The following is a 20,007-nucleotide window of genomic DNA, read 5'->3' as shown; positions in this document are numbered from 1 at the left end:
GGTGTAAAAGGTATAAACAAAACGACTGCGAACAAACACATAACGAGAGATTGTAAGCCAATTAAGGCCAATCATAAGTGAGCAAATATTTAACAAGGATTAGTAGACGAAATATACAATTAAATGGTAGCGCCTAGAAGTTGGTGGTGAAAGAAATTAAGTTATAGGGGACGGAAAGGCCTTGTCCCATTTGTTCCATTTTTTATAAAATTTTCCAAACTGATTATTAATCAGAGCAAAATTCAGTTCATGTGCTCTATGTTGCTGGGCTAGGTGGAAGATAACCTCTGGATTTGGGAGTAGTTTGTTTTTCCAGTGGAAAGTGATGAAATTTTTTGCTACAAGACAAAGATGAATGAATATGGGTTGGAGTGCCAAGTCTAGTTCGTCAAGGTTAAGGGAAAGAAGGGCCATTTGAGGGGTGAGGGTTAAAGTTTTGTTAGAGAGTTTATTGAGAGATGTAGAGATCCAAGACCAGACTATTTTGACTCTGGGACATTCCCAAAACATATGCAATAGGTCTCCCTTGAAGCCGCAGTCTCTCCAGCAAAGGGGTGAGGATGAGTTTGAAGGACCGAAGTGTGCTAATTTTGCCGGAGTAAGGTACCAATTACTAATAGTTTTAAAGTATGTCTCTTGAAGTGGAAATGAGATTGTGGAGTTGTACGTTTTGGAGAGAGCCCCTTCCCATTGTTCAGGAGAAAAGGTGGATTTTAGGGTTTTTTCCCAGGTAACCATATAAGGGCTTTTTGACAAACTATCGTCGTTGTTGAAGGAGTCATAGAGAAAGCCATGACTCCAAAAGATTTTATGATGAGTATTGAGTAAGACTTTTATGGAAGCGTGAGTAAAGTTCATTTTTGACTTAAGAAAAGCGAGGACATTATCTTTTAAGAGGATAAATTCTAAGAATAAGGAATGAGGGACGTTAAAGTTTTTTCTTAGCGATGCAAAGTCTACGAAATTGGAGCCGTTGTGGATATCTCCCAATTTTGTGATTTTTAATTCTGGCCAAATAGTAGGGAGGGTTACGTTAGAGAGGCTAAAAATAAGAGTAAGCGGTATGTTTTTTAGAATGGGGAATTTGTGTGTCCGTCTGCTTGGTTTGGAGAATTTACACCAAGCTTGAGCAATGGCCAGGAATAGAGGGTGAGCGTTAAAGTTAGGAAGATGATTTGAGATTGCTTGAGTGATGATGTTGCTTAACTGTTTACCATTATTTAAAAATAGTTCCAAGTCAAACCAGGCCGGAGGTTCACGTTGGGAAATCCAATGGACACTTTGTTTAATCAGAAGAGTTTGATAATGGGCAATAATGTTGGGAAGGCCCATCCCCCCCATTCCCTTTTTTCCTGTATGATGATGAGGAAGAAGTCCTAGCTTTTTTTCCTCCCCACAGGAAGGTTTTGAACAAAGATTGGATGTTTGTCAGAAGTATGACCGGGATGGGCAGAGGGAGGCATCGGAGAACATATAGAATTTTTGGAAGGATGTGTGTTTTAAGGATATAATTTTTTCCCCACCAAGAGAGATTTTTCTCTTTAAAGATTAAGCAGTCTTTGCTTATTGAATCTGTCAAATTTCTCAGATTTATCTTCCCCATAAGGTGGAGATTATTACAGAGGGAAATACCTAGGTAAGGAATCTCTCTGTTGCACCAGTTAAGGGATGTTTTTTCCTTTATTGCATCTGTTTGTTTAGTGTCAAGATTAAGGGGAAGGATGTTCGATTTTGACTGGTTGATTTTGTAGTTGGATAGATCCGAGAATTTGTCTAGTTCGTTGAAAACCTCAGATGAAGAGTTTTGGGGGTCAGTTAAAGTCAAAATGATGTCATCTGCGAATAGGCTGATTTTGTGTTCCTTGTGTTGGGTATGGATGCCTTTAATTTTGGCATTGTTACGAATGTGTTCGGCTAAGGGTTCGAGGGCCAAGTTGAAAAGTAGGGGTGATAGAGGGCACCCCTGTCTGGTGCCGTTCGAGATAGCAAAGGGGTTTGAGATATGATTGTTGGAGGTTATTTTCGCGCTTGGGTTTGAGTATAGTGCCATAATAGTGGTCACTAATTTTTGATTGAATCCAAATTTGAGAAGTGTGTGTCTAAGGAAGTCCCAATTTATGCGGTCAAAGGCCTTCTCGGCATCTAGTGATATTAAAGTTGTTGGAGTTTTAGTTGAGTTGGCGTACCTAATAACGTTTATTAATCTCCTTGTGGCGTCTGCGGGTTGTCTCCCATGGGTGAATCCCATTTGGTCATTGGCCAGAAGATACGGGAGAAAGTTACTCAACCTATTGGCTATTATTTTGGAGAACAGTTTTATGTCTGTGTTGATGAGGGAAATGGGGCGATAATTGGTCATTAGTTCAGGGTTACCTTTAGGTTTTGGAATCAGGACAATCGAGGCCTCAAGCATTTCCTTTGGAAATAGCCCCCAGACTGCGGCAAAGTTGAATACTTCTGCAAGGTGAGGAGATAAGAGTTTACGGAAGGTTTTGTAGTATGAATTGTTGAAACCGTCGGGGCCTGGGGATTTGTGGAGGGGGAATTTGTTAATAGTATCTTCTATTTCAATAGGGGAGAAAGGGGCAGACATAAAGGCCAGGTCGTCGGTTGATAAAGAGGGAAGATTGATTGAGTTGAGGTAGTCATTGATATCTTGCGAGTTAGGTTGGGAAGAGGAAGAAGTTGGTTTGAGGTTATATAATTTTTGGTAAAATTGGGCAAATTCGTTAACTATGTCTTGGGGGTGGGATAGAATGCCGTTTTTGGAGGTGGCTACTATTCTGTTGATTCTATTGTGAACTCTTTTATTCTTTACCCTATTTGACATGAAAGAAGTTGGTTTATTTAGTGCAGAATAATATTTAAATTTTGAGGATTTTACTACAGCATCATAAGGAGTGCTGATAAGTGATTTGAGCTTTTGTCTCAGAGTCAAGAGTTCAAGTTGGAGAGAGGAAGATTGGGAATGATGGGCTAATAATTCGGATTCTTTATTGTGGATTTTGGTTTGGACTTCCAAGATATTCCTTCTATTCTCTTTTTTAATTTTTGATGAAATATCAATGAAAATACCTCTGAGTACAGCCTTGTGGGTGCACCAATTATTGAAAGGGTTGGTTGAGGAGGATTTGTTATCTAGGAAGAATTGGGAAATGGCCTTTTCTTTTTTTTGCTTGTGAAAGGTGTCGTGAAGGATGTTGGAGTTACATCTCCACATATTAGCTTTCTTAAGAGGGGGACCTAATTGAATAAGACTGTGTACTGGTGAATGATCAGAGAAGGACTTTTTGCCTATAGAAACCTCCTGGAGTCTGGGGAGAGTGAACACGTCTGTAAGGATTAGATCAATCCGGGATGCGGACTGATGTACGTCTGAAAAGAAAGTGTACTCTCTTGACGACGTGTTTAGACACCTGAAGACGTCGAAAAGTTCGTTTTTAAAGATCCACTGATTTAGGTTATTTGAGGGACTACGGGTGTGTGAGGAAGAGTCAACAGTGCTATCCGGTGTAATGTTGAAATCTCCAGCTAGAATTAGTTCACCTTTTCTAACCTTGGAAATGATTTTCAGGAGCTTGTTTAGAAAGCGAAGCTGGTGCCGGTTGGGGGCGTATAGGTTAACTAGGATACAGATTTGTTCATTAATTTTGCAGATCAAGATGAGGTATCTACCGTTAGTATCTTTATGTTCATCTATGATTTCAAAGGGAGTTGAAGAACTTATCATAGTGATTATACCTGCTTTTTTCTGAGGGCCACAAGATGTAAAAATGTGGGGGAACTTTTTGTGGTGGAGGTGTGGATGGTTGTTAATCATGAACTTAGACTCCTGAATACATGCAATGTCAATGTGTGATCTTTCTAGTTCCCTCCAGAGGGAGAACCTCTTCCATGGGCTATTTAGGCCTTTCACATTGTAGGAGGTGAGTTTAAAACTCATGATAGATCTAATTTGGATTAGGTATGGGGATGATCAGTAAGGAGCTATGTAGCTTGGAACCTGGAGCAAATGAATACAATGATAGAGAATAAACCAATACTCGAATACAATCGGTATGTATCGGCAAAAGAAACAACCTGTAAAGAGAAAAGTAGATTGTGAACAATAAACAGTAAACATAAGCAGAACACTAAATAATGAACTGCTACTAAGCACTCGGGGTATTACACATGGACGGGTAATAGTGAAACCCAATGTAAACGTGAAAAGAACCTAGTAGACATTAAAGTTATTTATCATTTTCCAGTATTTTGTCTTGGTCTGGAGATGGATTTTAGAAAATTGGCGTCTTCCTCTGGGGTGAAGACAGGGATAACTTTGCCCTGGTGGCGGATTAGGAGCTTGAGGGGGAACCCCCAATTGTACGGGATTCCTTTATCTCGGAGAGCAGAGGTGACGCTGGAAAAGGAGCGTCTAGCGTCCAATGTGAATTTTGACAAGTCAGGAAAGACCTTCAGATCACTGTACGGGTCCGGGAATGTATTTTGGTCCTTTAGGTACTTTAGAATTTTTTACTTCGTTTGGAAGAAGTGTACCCTCAGGATTGTGTCCCTGGGGATATCAGCTGCTAGTTTTGATGGCCGTGGAAGTCTATGAGCCCTGTCTATCTCGAGATCGGAAGAAGAGAGGTTTGGGATAGCTGTTTTGAAGATATCTTTAATATGGTCAGAGAGATGTTCTGGAGGAATGCTTTCCGGGATGCCACGTATCTTTAGATTGTTGCGGCGGCTTCTATCCTCCACGTCTGAGAGTTTGAGTTTGTAGACCTCAGCAGAAAGTTCCTTTAAGTCAAAGGACGAATCAGTTGATTTGCGTTCGAGTTTTTGTAGTCTCTCTTCATGATTGATAATTTTTTCAGAGAACTTTTCGAAGATTGAATTTAATTTGAGGTCAAGCTGTTTACTGTGGTCTTTGAAGTTTTTGTCCATATCCCTTCCCATTTTTTCCATTTTTTCAGATAGATTAACCAAGTATGAAAGTACGTCTCCCTGTAGCGATTCGAGACTTGCTTTGGAACCCTTTAAAGATGGAAAATCTTCTTCATAATTGTAACTTGGGAGATTTTTCTTGGCCTTGGATTTCGCGGGGGAGGAATTCGGAGAGATAACCTCTGACTCTTCGTCCGAGCCAGATTGTTTGTGTGAAGAGGTATGAACATTTCCCCACACTCCTGGAGCGCTTCTTTTAAGTCTCTGAGAAGTGTCTATCTCCACGAGGAACTGGTTAATTTTACCAGTATTTAGGGGTATGTGTTGGGGGTAGTAGGTTTGCTTTGTGGGAGAGTTAAGCCTGCGTGGTGAGCGGGATCTGCTTCTATTAGTAGTAGTAGCTCTATCGCTGTTAACTTGGCGTTGTGGGAGAGCTTTGTTGCCTCTTGGTAGGTTAGGGATTTTTGAGGCAGGAGAGGAACCTTTGTTTCTAGTGGTGCTCAGTCTGGAGATAAGGAGAGATTTTATGGATGTGTAAAGCGTTGTCCGACTCACCCCCCTTGTTTGTTTTTATGTTTCCCCCTTTTTACTTGAGTAGTGGTGGCTGATTTAGAAGATATAGGTTCACAAAGAGTATGGGGAAAAAGAGCTTCACCTTTTAAGATATAAGCCACCAGGTGGTGCTATTGTGCTGAGTGTTCCCCAGACCAGTCTCTCTAATAGGAATTGTGTGTTTTGAGCTTGTTGTTATCACAACTTAGCTCTCTGTCCATTTAAGGGAGTGAGATTAACCCTTGCTTTTATAGTAACACAACAGGGCTTCCCACTCAGGCAGTGTGATTAACCCCTCCTCAGATTTTAGTATTTCTTTGGGCAAGAGGGATGTGAGGGTCTGTTATCCTCAGTATGTACAACCACAGCGGCTCCCTGCTAATAAAGTTTGTGGTAAGTATTATTACTAGTTCGCTTCTTAAGCTCCCAGCCGTCTATTAAGGAAAGACCTTTCCCTGATGTAGGCACAATTAGAACCACAGCATTGCTCCCTGGCTCATAGTGAGCGGTGATCCTTGTCTCTATATCAGTGCTGGCTAGCTGATCTTTCAGAGCTTTTTCGGAGCCTGCTGTGCTCGTCAGCTCTAGGGGGATTCTGTGCCACTGCAGATGACCCACCTCTTTAGCTGCTGGCGTGGCAGGCGTGGCAGTGTCCCGGTGACGAGAATTCGGCAGTGGCACCTGCTCCTCCCGGTCTTCCTCTCCTGGTCTGCGGCGTCTCCAGTGGTTGTAGATCTCCTAGGAGAGAGAGGGGAGGAGGAGCCAGGCCTCATGTAGAAAATTTAGTCCCTGGCTTCAGGTCTGCAATGAGGTATAGGCCGCAACAACTTCAATAAGGGCCAAAATTAGTCCAAAATGATCTTGAAAGATCCTGTAGCTTTTTGGGAAGCTAATAAAGAGGAATCTGAGCTTGGATGGTTCAAAACCGCCGCAGATTAAGTCGGATTTTGCGGGTTTCACTGGAGCACCCGGTTCCTATGTCCTCATGGTACAAGGCATAGGCCACGCCCCAGTATTTTATTTTCAACTCATTCAAGAGCCTTTTGATAAACAACATTTTTGGTTTTTCCTTTCGGTGCAAAGATGAACAGATTTTTGGCAGTTCCAACTCTTGAACAGATCACGTAAAGTTGACCATGAGAAAAGCATGGAGATTGCAAATCGATCCCTACTACTTTCAGGGACTGTCCCTGAGCCTTGCTAATGGACATTGCAAATAGCAGTTGAACTGAAAACTGGAGGCGTTTAAAATCAAAAAACAAATCAGATGGAATGAGTGGAATTCTTGGAATGGAAATGTCCTCTCCTTTGGCACATCCTGTTTCTAAGCTGTGCGTCTAATCCTCTCCTGTGTGATACTTTCTGCTCGGCTGTGTATCTAATCCTATCATGTGTGTTACTGACTGCTCAGCAGTGTATCTAATCCTATCCGGTGTCATACTGACTGCTGAGCTGTGTATCTAATCCTATCCTGTGTGATACTGACTGCTGAGCCATGTATCTAATCCTATCGTGTGTTACTGACTGCTCAGCCGTGTATCTATTCCTTTCCTGTGATACTGACTGCTGAGCCGTGTATCTAATCCTATCCTGTGTGATACTGACTGCTGAGCTGTGTATCTAATCCTATCCTGTGATACTGACTGCTGAGCCGTGTATCTAATACTATCCTGTGTGATACTGACTGCTGAGCGTATCTAATCCTATCCTGTGTGATACTGGGCTCCCCCTGCAGTCTGTCAGAGGGTGGTCTGTGTTGGCACGGTAATAAATTGTGTTATTTCCAGCTTTACAGAAGGACGATAACACCATAGAAATAATAAGAATAGGCAAAATTGTTTGGTGAATTGGAATGCGTGGGGTTAAAATTTCACCTCACAACATAGCCTATGACGCTCTCGGGGTCCAGGTGTATGACTGAGCAAAATTATATGGCTGTAGCTGCGATGGTGCAGATGCCAATCCCGGACACACACACACACACACTGAGCTTTATATATTAGATTAGGGTCCTGTATGGATTAAACTGGGGTTAGCCAGTAGTGGGCAACCGCTAAATATCAAAGAGCTGCATCAGGTTTGATAGCTTTAGTGCATCTTTGTAATAATCTGTAGATGTGACAGACAGGAGGGTTAAATTACTTTACATCCATTCACCTTCATAAGAATTGCAGCCATGCTACAAAATAAGTTGCCTTTTCCAAAGTCTGGTTCACATCTCATTAGCTTAGCTAACTGTTCACTTTTCTGAATCGCAAGATGAATTTAAAATAAATACTTTATCAATAATGACAAGAGCCAATTTTATTACCAGAAAATTGATGAGAGGATCCAGAGACCCTCATTTAAGTACCTTGCATTCAGTATCTAGCTGGTTCTAAAGTTTTTGTCCCAGTACTGCTCATTTCTGCATTGAAGGTAAAAATGGCCATTGAAATCACATCTACACATACAGTGGGGCAAAAAGTATTTAGTCAGTCAGCAATAGTGCAAGTTCCACCACTTAAAAAGATGAGAGGCGTCTGTAATTTACATCATAGGTAGACCTCAACTATGGGAGACAAACTGAGAAAAAAAAAAATCCAGAAAATCACATTGTCTGTTTTTGTTTCATTTTATTTGCATATTATGGTGGAAAATAAGTATTTGGTCAGAAACAAAATTTCATCTCAATACTTTGTGATATATCCTTTGTTGGCAATGACAGAGGTCAAACGTTTTCTGTAAGTCTTCACAAGGTTGCCACACACTGTTGTTGGTATGTTGGCCCATTCCTCCATGCAGATCTCCTCTAGAGCAGTGATGTTTTTGGCTTTTCGCTTGGCAACACGGACTTTCAACTCCCTCCAAAGGTTTTCTATAGGGTTGAGATCTGGAGACTGGCTAGGCCACTCCAGGACCTTGAAATGCTTCTTACGAAGCCACTCCTTCGTTGCCCTGGCGGTGTGCTTTGGATCATTGTCATGTTGAAAGACCCAGCCACGTTTCATCTTCAATGCCCTTGCTGATGGAAGGAGGTTTGTACTCAAAATCTCACGATACATGGCCCCATTCATTCTTTCATGTACCCGGATCAGTCGTCCTGGCCCCTTTGCAGAGAAACAGCCCCAAAGCATGATGTTTCCACCACCATGCTTTACAGTAGGTATGGTGTTTGATGGATGCAACTCGGTATTCTTTTTCCTCCAAACACGACAAGTTGTGTTTCTACCAAACAGTTCCAGTTTGGTTTCATCAGACCATAGGATATTCTCCCAAAACTCCTCTGGATCATCCAAATGCTCTCTAGCAAACTTCAGACGGGCCCGGACATGTACAGGCGTAAGCAGTGGGACACGTCTGGCACTGCAGGATCTGAGTCCATGGTGGCGTAGTGTGTTACTTATGGTAGGCCTTGTTACATTGGTCCCAGCTCTCTGCAGTTCATTCACTAGGTCCCCTCGCGTGGTTCTGGGATTTTTGCTCACCGTTCTTGTGATCATTCTGACCCCACGGGGTGGGATTTTGCGTGGAGCACCAGATCGAGGGAGATTATCAGTGGTCTTGTATGTCTTCCATTTTCTAATTATTGCTCCCACAGTTGATTTCTTCACTCCAAGCTGGTTGGCTATTGCAGATTCAGTCTTCCCAGCCTGGTGCAGGGCTACAATTTTGTTTCTGGTGTCCTTTGACAGCTCTTTGGTCTTCACCATAGTGGAGTTTGGAGTCAGACTGTTTGAGGGTGTGCACAGGTGTCTTTTTATACTGATAACAAGTTTAAACAGGTGCCATTACTACAGGTAATGAGTGGAGGAAAGAGGAGACTCTTAAATAAGAAGTTACAGGTCTGTGAGAGCCAGAAATCTTGATTGCTTGTTTCTGACCAAATACTTATTTTCCACCATAATATGCAAATAAAATGAAAAAAAAAAACAGACAATGTGATTTTCTGGATTTTTTTTTCTCAGTTTGTCTCCCATAGTTGAGGTCTACCTATGATGTAAATTACAGACGCCTCTCATCTTTTTAAGTGGTGGAACTTGCACTATTGCTGACTGACTAAATACTTTTTTGCCCCACTGTATGTGCCACTCCAGGGCAGCGAGTAGGGAGAAGCCTCCAGGGACCAGCCTGTCCCATGCAGCTTGATTCCTGGTGGCACTTAAAGTGGTGTTTTCTCAAGTCAAAGATGGCTGCCATCATGCAGCTAATGTGATACATGCTGTTGGATCGGGCTGCTTGTATCACCCGCCAGATTCCCTATAAGATACTGATGACCTTGCCTACTGAAGTGAATAAGCTCTGCACTTCAGTAGATGGAAAGGCCATTATTGTTCATCGTGGTTCAATGGCCACATCCAGCCATCGCTAAAACTGAACACTACGTTCTAAAGCTGCAGAGACAACACACTGAATGCCTGGCTGCCAGAAAAATAAAAAAAGCATCAGTAGTGATGAGCGAGCATGCTCAGATGACATGTTATCCAAGAATACTCGGGTGTTATTCAAGTACCTTGGGCATCTACCTACCTGTTCTGTGATCTCTTCCAGCTCAGGCTTCCTTTGACCCCATGTTGACAGAGCAGCTCTCTTCGGCTTTGTCAATGGGCCATCACACTGATTGACAGCCAGCTCTCCAGCAGATAAGGAAGAGGGAGCTGCTCTATCAACTTAACCGGACCCAGGAGTATAGCCAGCAGGCGCAGTCCATGACCACTGAACTGGAATACTTCAGGGCAGGGCAGAACAAGCATGTAGTTATCAACTTATCTACCTGCTAGTAACTTGGCACCATAAGAAAGGAGAAAAAAACCCCCTGTGAAGGACCCGTACCTCGCCAGCCAGCCTGACATCACTATTACATTTGAGGGATAACATGGTACAGTCTCTTGACTTGCACCAACATTCCACACCCCGAGGACACGGAAGGTCAGCTTGGCAGTTTTACACAGACAAACCATGTCCACATGGGCCCAGTGAGTGAGGATGTGGCCCACGTAGTCGCTAACATGGCACCACGCTTGCTCACAACCCTGACAAGCCCCTTTCAATAGCACCAGTAAAACAGAACCTTATCACTTGGTAGGACTGCCACCAGTTCCTTATTAGATACTGTATAAGCTAGATCTGTGAACAGGATTACATTGGTCCAAAAAACAGCCTTGGTAGCATGGAAAGTTAAAACCGAGAATACGGACGTGTGGATTCGTGGACAGAGCAGCTCAAGGTTAAATTATATATTTAATCCACTTAAGGGTACACTAGACAATAAACTATATACACAATGGTCTCACAGTGGTTAAAATGTCCCTACCAACTCCACCCTCCATTATTTTTCAAAGTACCACCAAAGGATGGATGCAAATGGTCGTCTATGCAAGGCACTAGAAACTCATATGCAAGAAACACTAATGGCCCCAGCTCCATCTCTGTTGTACTCCAACAGCAATAATGAACTGAGCGATTGTTAGACAAGTTATATTTATAAACACCACTGCCATAGAAAAGACCTTAGGCCTGTTTCACACTTGAGTTTTTGTCCATCAGCCAAGATCTGCCGTTCTGCAAAAAAAAAACAAAAAAAAAAACGGATCTGCCATTTTGTTTGGCAGATGTTTTTTTTCCCATTGAGTTGCATTACCGGCGGATCTTGACGGACGGCCATCCGTTGGATCCGTTTTTTTGCGGATGCGCCAAAATTTTGCCGTCTGCCGACATGCCCGAACGGAGCATGTAATGTTTTTTCGGGTGGCAGGATCCGCACTTCACACTGCGCATCCCGAAAGACTTCACTCAGCCTGAAATTTAACCCTAAAGTCTGTTCTGGCGCCTGGAAGAAAAAAAAAAAAAAAAAATCTCTCTCTCTCTCTGGGCTGCGGTTCCTTTAAAATTCTTCATTCATCGGATCCGTAAAAAAAAAAAAAAAACGGTCCGGTGGCATCCGTTCACATCAGTTAGCAACGGATCCGCTTTCCGCCATTTTGGCAGATTTTAACTGACACACAAAAACTGAAGTGTGAAACAGGCCTTAAACACTTCCTATTGCACAGAAGTGGTAGTGGCTATCACCATCCTACCCGCAATGAGGACTGTTACAGCCCAATAATAAACTCGCATGTGCTTACTAACAGGACTGCCCGAAGATGAAACAAATACTTTTTAGTATACGGATAAATGGGCAGAGCATTGGGATGTTTATACATGGCACACGCAGGAGTCCACAGACATTTATTTTGAATTTTTAGGATTCAAGAAAAATGTAAGAAAAAAAAACCCTGTTAAACAGTTAATTTAATTTTGAACTAAAAATAATTGATTATATAAATAATTAAAATAAAAATCACGCTCTTTTCCTTTAAGGACAAAGTTTGAAAACTTTGACTAGACAGAGCATGGACAGTAGCCAAATTGAAACTCCGGTTCCGAAAGAGAAAGCTAGGCTATCCCGTTTATAGTTGCTCCTTTGGCAAAGCCAAGTTGCAAAGAATGAGGCAAAGGAAGCTGGTTTTGGGTCCAGACACAAGGACTCTCTAACCAGAGACGAGTTTAGAGACAAAGTGTAAACGCCAAGGCCCAAAGGCACGCTCTGAGGACCAGGCTAGGGCTCCGCTTGAAGGCACGAGACCTGACTCAAGACTTAAATTTAATCTGAACTCAGGATAACCCTCTCTGAGTGGTACATCTGAGACTATCCCACACCTAAAGGAGCCAATTAATGAGGCACAGTTGGAGGGCAGTCTTCACGGAGTTAATGTGTTGTATCAACACCATATAACTTCCTACGGATGGAGTAGTTAGGCTGATACTGGTATGGTGATACAGCAGTGAAAACATCTGTTTATTCAACCATAAAATGGTCGGCATCAGTTAAACTCTCAAGTCCAATCATAAGGCCCTGTACAGCCATGACAAGCTGCTAACTGAAGTCAAATCATGAGACGTAGATCAGACATGCGGTCTAGCATTAGTCTACAGGTCCAAGGCCTAGCTTCCATACCTGAAGATAAACTTCAGCGCACAAAGCACTAGGCCCAGCTTCAGCATAAAAGGCATGAGGCTAATATCAGCACAGAGGCCAAGCCCTTAAGGGCATGTCACACTAAGAGATATCGCTAGCAATATCGCTATAACTAGTGACGTTATAGCGATATTGCTAGCGATATCGCTGTGTCTGATACTTACCTACGACCGGCTCCCCCGCTGGTTATCGCTGATCGCGCGAGAACGTCCAGGACTGTTTCTCGTCGTCAGCTTCCTGCTGTGACGACGAGCGACGCGTGGAGCCGGGCGTGAGGACGCAGGATCGCCTGGTGTGACAGGTAAGTAGCGACCCCCGACCCCTGCGATGTCGCTGGTGAGATCTGCCTGTGTGGCAGCTCACTAGCGACCACTTAGCGATGCACCAGCGATCCTGACCACGTCATATCGCTGGTCGGGATCGCTGGTACATCGCCAAGTGTGACAGTACCCTTAGAGACAGCATTTACACAGTACACTTCCCTGTGCTGCCTCCATCCCATAGCTTCACCCTTTCCCTTCGCCTCCAGACATCATTAGAACAGGGGAAGCTGGTACTGCTGAGAGCACATTAGAGGGAAACAGCGACAACCAGGAATGTTGCATTATTGCAGATAGTACAAGGACTGGCTGATGGACCTCTGCTTAGGAGATACGTTATCTCCTGGACTGCTCGACGGGGAAGCGACAGCTGAGACCCTTTAATCCTCATGAGCCCATTCTCTTGCTAGCTTTCAAGGGCTTCGGAGTACTGACCTTATCTAATATGGGAAAAAACTGTGACAAGTTCCCTTTAAGGGCTCATACTCACTTGCGAGAAACTCGCACGATTCTCATGCACTCGGACCGGAGCGTGCGGCGGCACAGGAATAAATGTAGCCGCATGCTCCTGTCCAAGTGCCGGCGGCAGTGCCAGGTTTTCATGCGAGAGACTAGCACAAGAATCGTGTGAGTCTCTCGCAATTGAGTATGAGCCCTAACGTTCAAGACCTCTTTATTCTGCCATATAGAGCATGCAACGTTTCAAACTGAGGTGGAAACTTTGCATCCTGTATACCAGGGTTCCCCAACTCCAGTCCTCAAGGCCCAACAACAGGTCATGTTTTCAGGATTTCCTTTGTATTACACAGGTGAAGCAATTATCACCTGAGCAATACTAAGGAAATCCTGAAAACATGATCTGTTGGTGGGCCTTGAGGACTGGAGTTGGGGAACCCTGCTGTATAGAGCAGAATAAAAATACTCTGAACTTTATCAGTCAGGCTTCTGCAGCCGAGTGCACCATCACAGAGGTTGCTCCGTGTGATCAGCATAGCGTACATATCTGGCATAGAGCCCAAAGTGACCTGTGCTCATGGCAGATCTGTACATAGAGCCAATGCTTTTAGAAAGAAGTTAATCACTCTTTCTACAAGTTTAGTACACTGAAATGAAATATGCAGCAACGAAACTTACATATGCAGCCCACAAGTCTCTGCTTGTTGATAGATGGCACTATGTGTGGACTCTCTTTGGTTCCTGCATAGGATTTTGGCTTCTGGACGTTAAAAGGATCCTTAGAAAGACAAAACACGTTATAAGTGGTCACTGGTATAACATTTACCTGCAGAAAACACAAAAGTTAATTTAAAGATGGTGAAAAAAACTAATTTAATAATATCTTGCCAGATATCCAGATACACTGGAAGTACCTGCAAAGGTCTCATTATGGACGTTGACCTTTAGGCTGTGTTCACACACTGCATTTTTTCGCGTTTTTTCCCCGCGGATTTGCCAAAAAATCTGCGGGAAAAAGGCAAAAAAGCTTCCCATTCATTTCTATGCATTTTGCACTTTTTGTGCACATTGATGCGTTTACCGCAAAAAAAACGCATTGCGGTAAAAAACGCAGCATGCTCATTCATTTCGCGGATTTTTCCGCGTTTCTGGGTAGTTCTATGAGTTTTGAAAACGCGCCGGAAAAAACCGCGCAAAAACCGCGTGGAAAACGCAAAGACAAAAAAGACGTGGTTTCTGGGAAGGGAGTCAGGTTTTTGAGCAGAAATTTTCTGCTACGTGTGCACTTAGCCTTATCAACAATGGCATAAGGTCAGTCATTTGCTTTACTTCTCCTGGAAACAAAGGAATAACTGGAACAAGGCCTGAACCTCATGACAGGAACTGCTGTAGGTACACGATCAATCCAATGAAATCAGCACAATATATCCCATGTATACAGTACATAGTCTAATCTCTGACCTTCACCATTTACTGTGTGTTAAGGAAACAAGAACACTTTAACTTTGAGCCTATAAACTAATGGTGAGGTAGTTGCAAATTAAGGGTATGTGCACACGGTGCGTATTCTGTGTAGGCATTTTCCGCACGGAATTCACTAAATCCGCAGGTCAAATGACCTGCATTTTTCCTGCGGATTTAGTGCGGTTTCACTGCATGTTTTGTGCGGTTTCCCCCTGTGTTTTTCCACCTGTGGATTTCTAGAATGGAGCAGGTGGAAAAGTGCAGCAAAACTGCACAAAAGAAGTGACATGCTGTTTTTTTCATTCCGCTCCAAATCCGCGTGGAAAAAAAAGCATCATGTGCACTGCGGATTTTGTTTCACTTAGGCTTTAATGGTACTGTACATGACATGCAGTTCTGCTGCAAATCCGCAGGGCCGGATCTGCACCGTGTGCACATAGCCTCAGACAACTACCTGCTTTACCCAGCTGCTCCATGACAGAGCAGCTATTCTGGGCTGCTGTTGATGGGGCAAGACTGTAGTCATACTAGTTTTTAGCTGGCTCCCCGCAGTAAGGCAGCAGAGAGCCAGCTGTCAACAGAGCAAAGCTGAAGAGAAGCTGCTGCTCTGTCGACAGGACGTCAGCACAAGCTGCCAACTCGCCAGCAGGTGCAGTCTGTGACCGCTGTGTGCTGGCAGAGTGACTTTAGCAACTAACTACATGTTAGACCATAAGAAGTGATGGGCGAATGTGCTCGGATAAGGTCTTTTCCAAGCATATTGGAGTGCTCATATATTATGTTAGAGTCCCTGTGGCTGGATGATTTGCAGCTATTAGACAGCTTCAACACGTGAGGATTCCCTAACAGCCGCAAATCATGAAGCCCCAGGAACTCGAACGTAATATACGAGCACACCCAGATGCTCCGATAAGACATCAGAGCACATTCCCTCATCACTATACTTAAGCCATAGTAAACACTTGAATAACCCTTATAGGAGGCTCTGCATTTCAGGAAAAACTAGATTTCCCATTCTGCCTTGTATGCTGTAAAAAGTGTGCAGTTTCTCCCCCTAGTTCTCCACTCTGTTATAGGGTCCTGACTTCAAATCCCACCAAGAACAATATGTGCAAGGAGCTTGTATGTTTTCCCCGTGTTTGCGGGGGTTTCCTCTGGGTTCTCAATTTTCCTGCCACACTACAAAGACATACTGATAGGAATATAGATTGTGAGTTTTGAGCCCCAATGAGAACAGTGATAATATCTGTAATGCAATTTGGAATTAGTGACGCTATATAAGCCAGTAAAATAAATAGCGCTAATAATACATGAGAAGCATGGCGAAAGGCCACAGGGAGCACGCGTGTGCTCCCTGTGGGTAGACTGCCTGGCAGATCACTAATAACATCCCATAAATTACAGGGGGTGTGAATAGCAACTACACCAACACAAGGTATAGGGCATGTCACCAGGACCCAAGCCCTGCAGAACACAGACAATCCTCTTCAGTCACACTCTGGCCCAGATTCATCAAGTGTCACCGGAATTCTACTGTAAAATTGATTGGTAAATTTTTTTGCACAACTCTTAGTTGCTGAAAGCAAATCGTATTTTCTTGACACTTTTTACTTGTCCAACCAGCTCAGACAACTTTGAGAAGTGGGCATAGCCAATTCCCTCCCACCCTATAAACACACAATGACATTAAAGGGACTGTTCAAGACTTGACAACTCCTTATATAAATAAAGCCCCCCTTCCACACCTGTGCCGTTCCAACAGTGTCAGCAATAGGTCTCCAAGCGTTCATTTGACAGTCTACCGTACTCCTATGGAATAATCAGCGGCCGCTTACGGGCTGCTTCACTCACTTCAAGATGAAACGTGGACAACTTGGAAGAGTGAGAAATACGGCCCATTAGGCCTCTTTCAGACATCCAGTGTCAGGGGTCCGGCGGCCTGCGGCGAATAGCCGGGCCGCCGGATCCGGCCTGCAGCGGTGACACCGGATGTACATGCGGCCCCTGATGCGGCTTGGAGGACATTTAAAGGAGCCGCAGCACCGGGGGACGAGAGAGCCAGCGGGGGACGAGAGAGCCAGCCAGAGAGACAGCGGGGGACGAGAGAGCCAGCCAGAGAGACAGCGGGGGACGAGAGAGCCAGCCAGAGAGACAGCGGGGGACGAGAGAGCCAGCCAGAGAGACAGCGGGGGACGAGAGAGCCAGCCAGAGAGACAGCGGGGGACGAGAGAGCCAGCCAGAGAGACAGCGGGGGACGAGAGAGCCAGCCAGAGAATGGCGCCCAGACAGGAGGGGAGTCTGCTATTCTACCTGGATGCAATCCAAGAAAGCAGTTAAAAAAACAAGACACTACTAAGTGTAAGATGCAAGTGTGTGAACACGGCTCATCCTGATCCTAGTCGTACATGTCACTCTTCTTTATGTTCTTCATTATGTCACTTACCTCTCCTTTCTTCAAAGCATTCAGAACTTTCCTCTCCAGGCCGGTCGCCTGCTCCTCATCAGTGGGGATACCTAAACATAGAAAAAAGCCACAAAAAAGAAAGATCACAGCAAGAATACAAAGGAAAAACAAAGGACAAGAGAAGTGACCTGAGAGTGGCTGATAACAGAGGACAATAGCTGGTATACAGTGGCTCTATGACAATCTGCTCTATACAGAGGGTGCAGCTGCGACTTCATGGTCACAGCTTCCTGAGAGGTGTCACCCAGGCTCGGACTGGCCCACCGGAGAACCAGAGGATTCTCCGGTGGGCCCAGGCACAGACACCTGCTGGCATACTTGCCAGCAGCTGCTTAGGGCCCCCACTGCTCGAGGGGCCCCCAGTCAGTGGCTATGGGGCCCCTGAGTCAAGGGGGGGCCGCCCTGTGCCAGCGTAGCAGCAGCAAGAGACAGGATCCTGTCCCCGCTGCTAAAGCGAAATGAATATTCACGCTTCCCCACGCCGCTATGGGCATGAATACCATTTCTATTTAACGTCAGGCAGCGTTAGCCGCAGGCTGCAGCTAACACTGCCCGCATGTAAAGCCCCACACACACAAAGCACCACATACACACACGCAGGCACACAGCACAGCTCACCTCCCCGCAGCACATCCTAGCAGCTTGCTTCCTGCCCGGCTGGATGACGTCATTATCCAGCGCACTGTCCCAGACAGAAAGCTGCCGGGCAGAAAGCAGGACGCCGAGATGTGCTGCGGAGAAGTGAGTTGTGCTGTGTGTCTGCATGTGGTGTGTTGCTGTGTGTGTGAGTGAGTGAGAGAAAGGTGGTGGGGCCAGGGGAGGCAATGATGGTGGTGGGGGGAGGCAATGATGGTTTTGATGGGCAATGATGGTGGTGGGGGGAGGCAATAATGGAGGTGATGGACGATGGTGGGGGAGGCAATGATGGAGGTGATGGACAATGATGGTGGTGATGGCCAATGATGGTGGTGGGGGAGGCAATGATGGAGGCGATGGGAGGCAATGATGGAGGCGATGGGAGGCAATGATGTGGAGGTGATGGGAGGCAATAATGTGGAGGTGATGGGAGGCAATGATGTGGAGGTGATGGGAGGCAATGATGTGGAGGTGATGGGAGGCAATGATGTGGAGGTGATGGGAGGCAATGATGTGGAGGTGATGGGAGGCAATGATGTGGAGGTGATGGGAGGCAATGATGTGGAGGTGATGGGAGGCAATGATGTGGAGGTGATGGGAGGCAATGATGGAGGTGATGGACAATGATGGTGGGGGGAGGCAGTGATGGTGGGGGGAGGCAATGATGGAGGTGAGGAAATGGACAATGATGGTGGTGGGGAGGAGGCAATGATTGAGGTGGTGGAATGGGCAGTGATGGGGGTTGGGTGGGAGATGGCAATGATGGAGTTGGTTATGAGGACAATGATGGGGGTGGAGAGGGGCTGCATTATATTCTGTGAGGGGCTGCATTATTCTCTCAGGGGACTACATTATGTTCTGGGAAGCTACATATTACTCTATGAGGGGGCTACAGTATACTCTAAGGGGGGCTGCATTATTCTCTCAGGGGGCTACATTATATTCTGGGGGGGGGGGGGCATTATACCCTATGAGGGTCCTACATTATATTCTATGGTGGGGACTGCATTATACCTTATGAGGGAGGCTACCCCTCTATGATTCTACCCCAACCCCTGCTACATAATTAAGACATGTACTACCTTATATTATACCCGGATATTAGTGTGTTTTACCGCACAATTGGTGGTCTTGTATTTATTTTTCTGTAGCTACATAGTGGGCCCCAAGAATGATTTTCTCTGGTGGGCCCAAGGTGCTCCAGTCCGACGCTGGTGTCACCTGTGCAGGAGCCTGACAGACACCGTGCTCCAGGTCGGTCCTGGCTGTCACCTGCTGTCACTGTGAGGCTGAGTATGTGCGGATGGGCGGCGCACACTACTGCACTGCTGCAAAGTCACGTCCACTGTCCCGTCCTATGCCCTTCACAGGGGACACCAGCCTCACACATAGGAATTCACACTCACACACCGCAGACAGCAGGCGGCTAGCACTGTCCACACGACGGTCATACCCACCACCGGCGCTCATTGCTCTGACGCATGGTCTGCTGAGGTACACGGTCCTGGGAGCCGCTGCTCCCCGGGGGAGAACCTGACGGACGAGCTGGAGAAACCTCCACGAAGCCATGACTCCGGCACCTCACAGCTGACAGCTGCTGGCGCTACAGCGTCCAGTCCAGTCTGTGTCGTTTGTGAACGATCCGATACCAAGAGCCGGCTCTGCAGGGAGAATGAGCCGATTCTTTTTTTTTTTTTTTTCTGGCGCCTGGCAGCAGCTTATCACATTCAGCTTACTGAAGCCTGACTGTGACTCATGGAGGACAGGTGTAATTGTGGACTGTGAATAAATGCACATGGGTTAACCCTTCAGTCCCAAATATATCCTGCCAGTTCCTCCATGGCATATATGGCGTGTGACTGTGTAGGGGGATGTGTTTGTCATCATCTGCAATGACCTGTGCATTACCTTTAGGCTGGAGTCACACTAACCTGTGCAAAATACGGTCCGTAGTTTACATGCGTAATACGGATGAATGGTCCCTATACAGTGCTCCGTATGTCATCCGTAATCAAGGTGTGGTCGCGTATTTTGCGCATGTCAGCATCCGTATGTAATCCGTATGGCATCCGTATGGTGAGATTTTCTCGCAGGCTTGCAAAATGGACATATAATGGAGCCCTATGACAGGGTTTATAACAGAGACCAAAGAATAGATATAGACACATAGAATGTATATATATATA

At 45.2% G+C, this 20,007-nt stretch overlaps 1 protein-coding gene across 1 annotated transcript in view; it reads right to left on the bottom strand.

Moving 5' to 3' along the window:
* The window catches only part of LOC141051272 (cytochrome c oxidase subunit 5B, mitochondrial-like), a 28,892-nt gene extending 9,310 nt beyond the window's left edge, over positions 1–19,582 (bottom strand). Inside the window, exons 1-3 of the mRNA XM_073548135.1 lie at positions 19,279–19,582; positions 17,165–17,235; positions 13,936–14,035 (exon numbers count right to left, since the gene is read on the bottom strand). Of these exons, the coding sequence (XP_073404236.1) occupies positions 13,936–14,035; positions 17,165–17,235; positions 19,279–19,390 (283 nt within the window). The 5' untranslated portion in view covers positions 19,391–19,582. The remainder of the gene's footprint in view (positions 1–13,935; positions 14,036–17,164; positions 17,236–19,278) is intronic.
* Between the last annotated feature and the right edge of the window lie 425 nt (positions 19,583–20,007).

This window comes from Dendrobates tinctorius, unplaced genomic scaffold, assembly GCF_039654945.1.
Source record: "Dendrobates tinctorius isolate UK_male_01 unplaced genomic scaffold, ASM3965494v1 ptg000156l, whole genome shotgun sequence".
NCBI classification, from domain to species: domain Eukaryota; kingdom Metazoa; phylum Chordata; class Amphibia; order Anura; family Dendrobatidae; genus Dendrobates; species Dendrobates tinctorius.
This window is presented reverse-complemented; position numbering and strand designations above follow the sequence as displayed.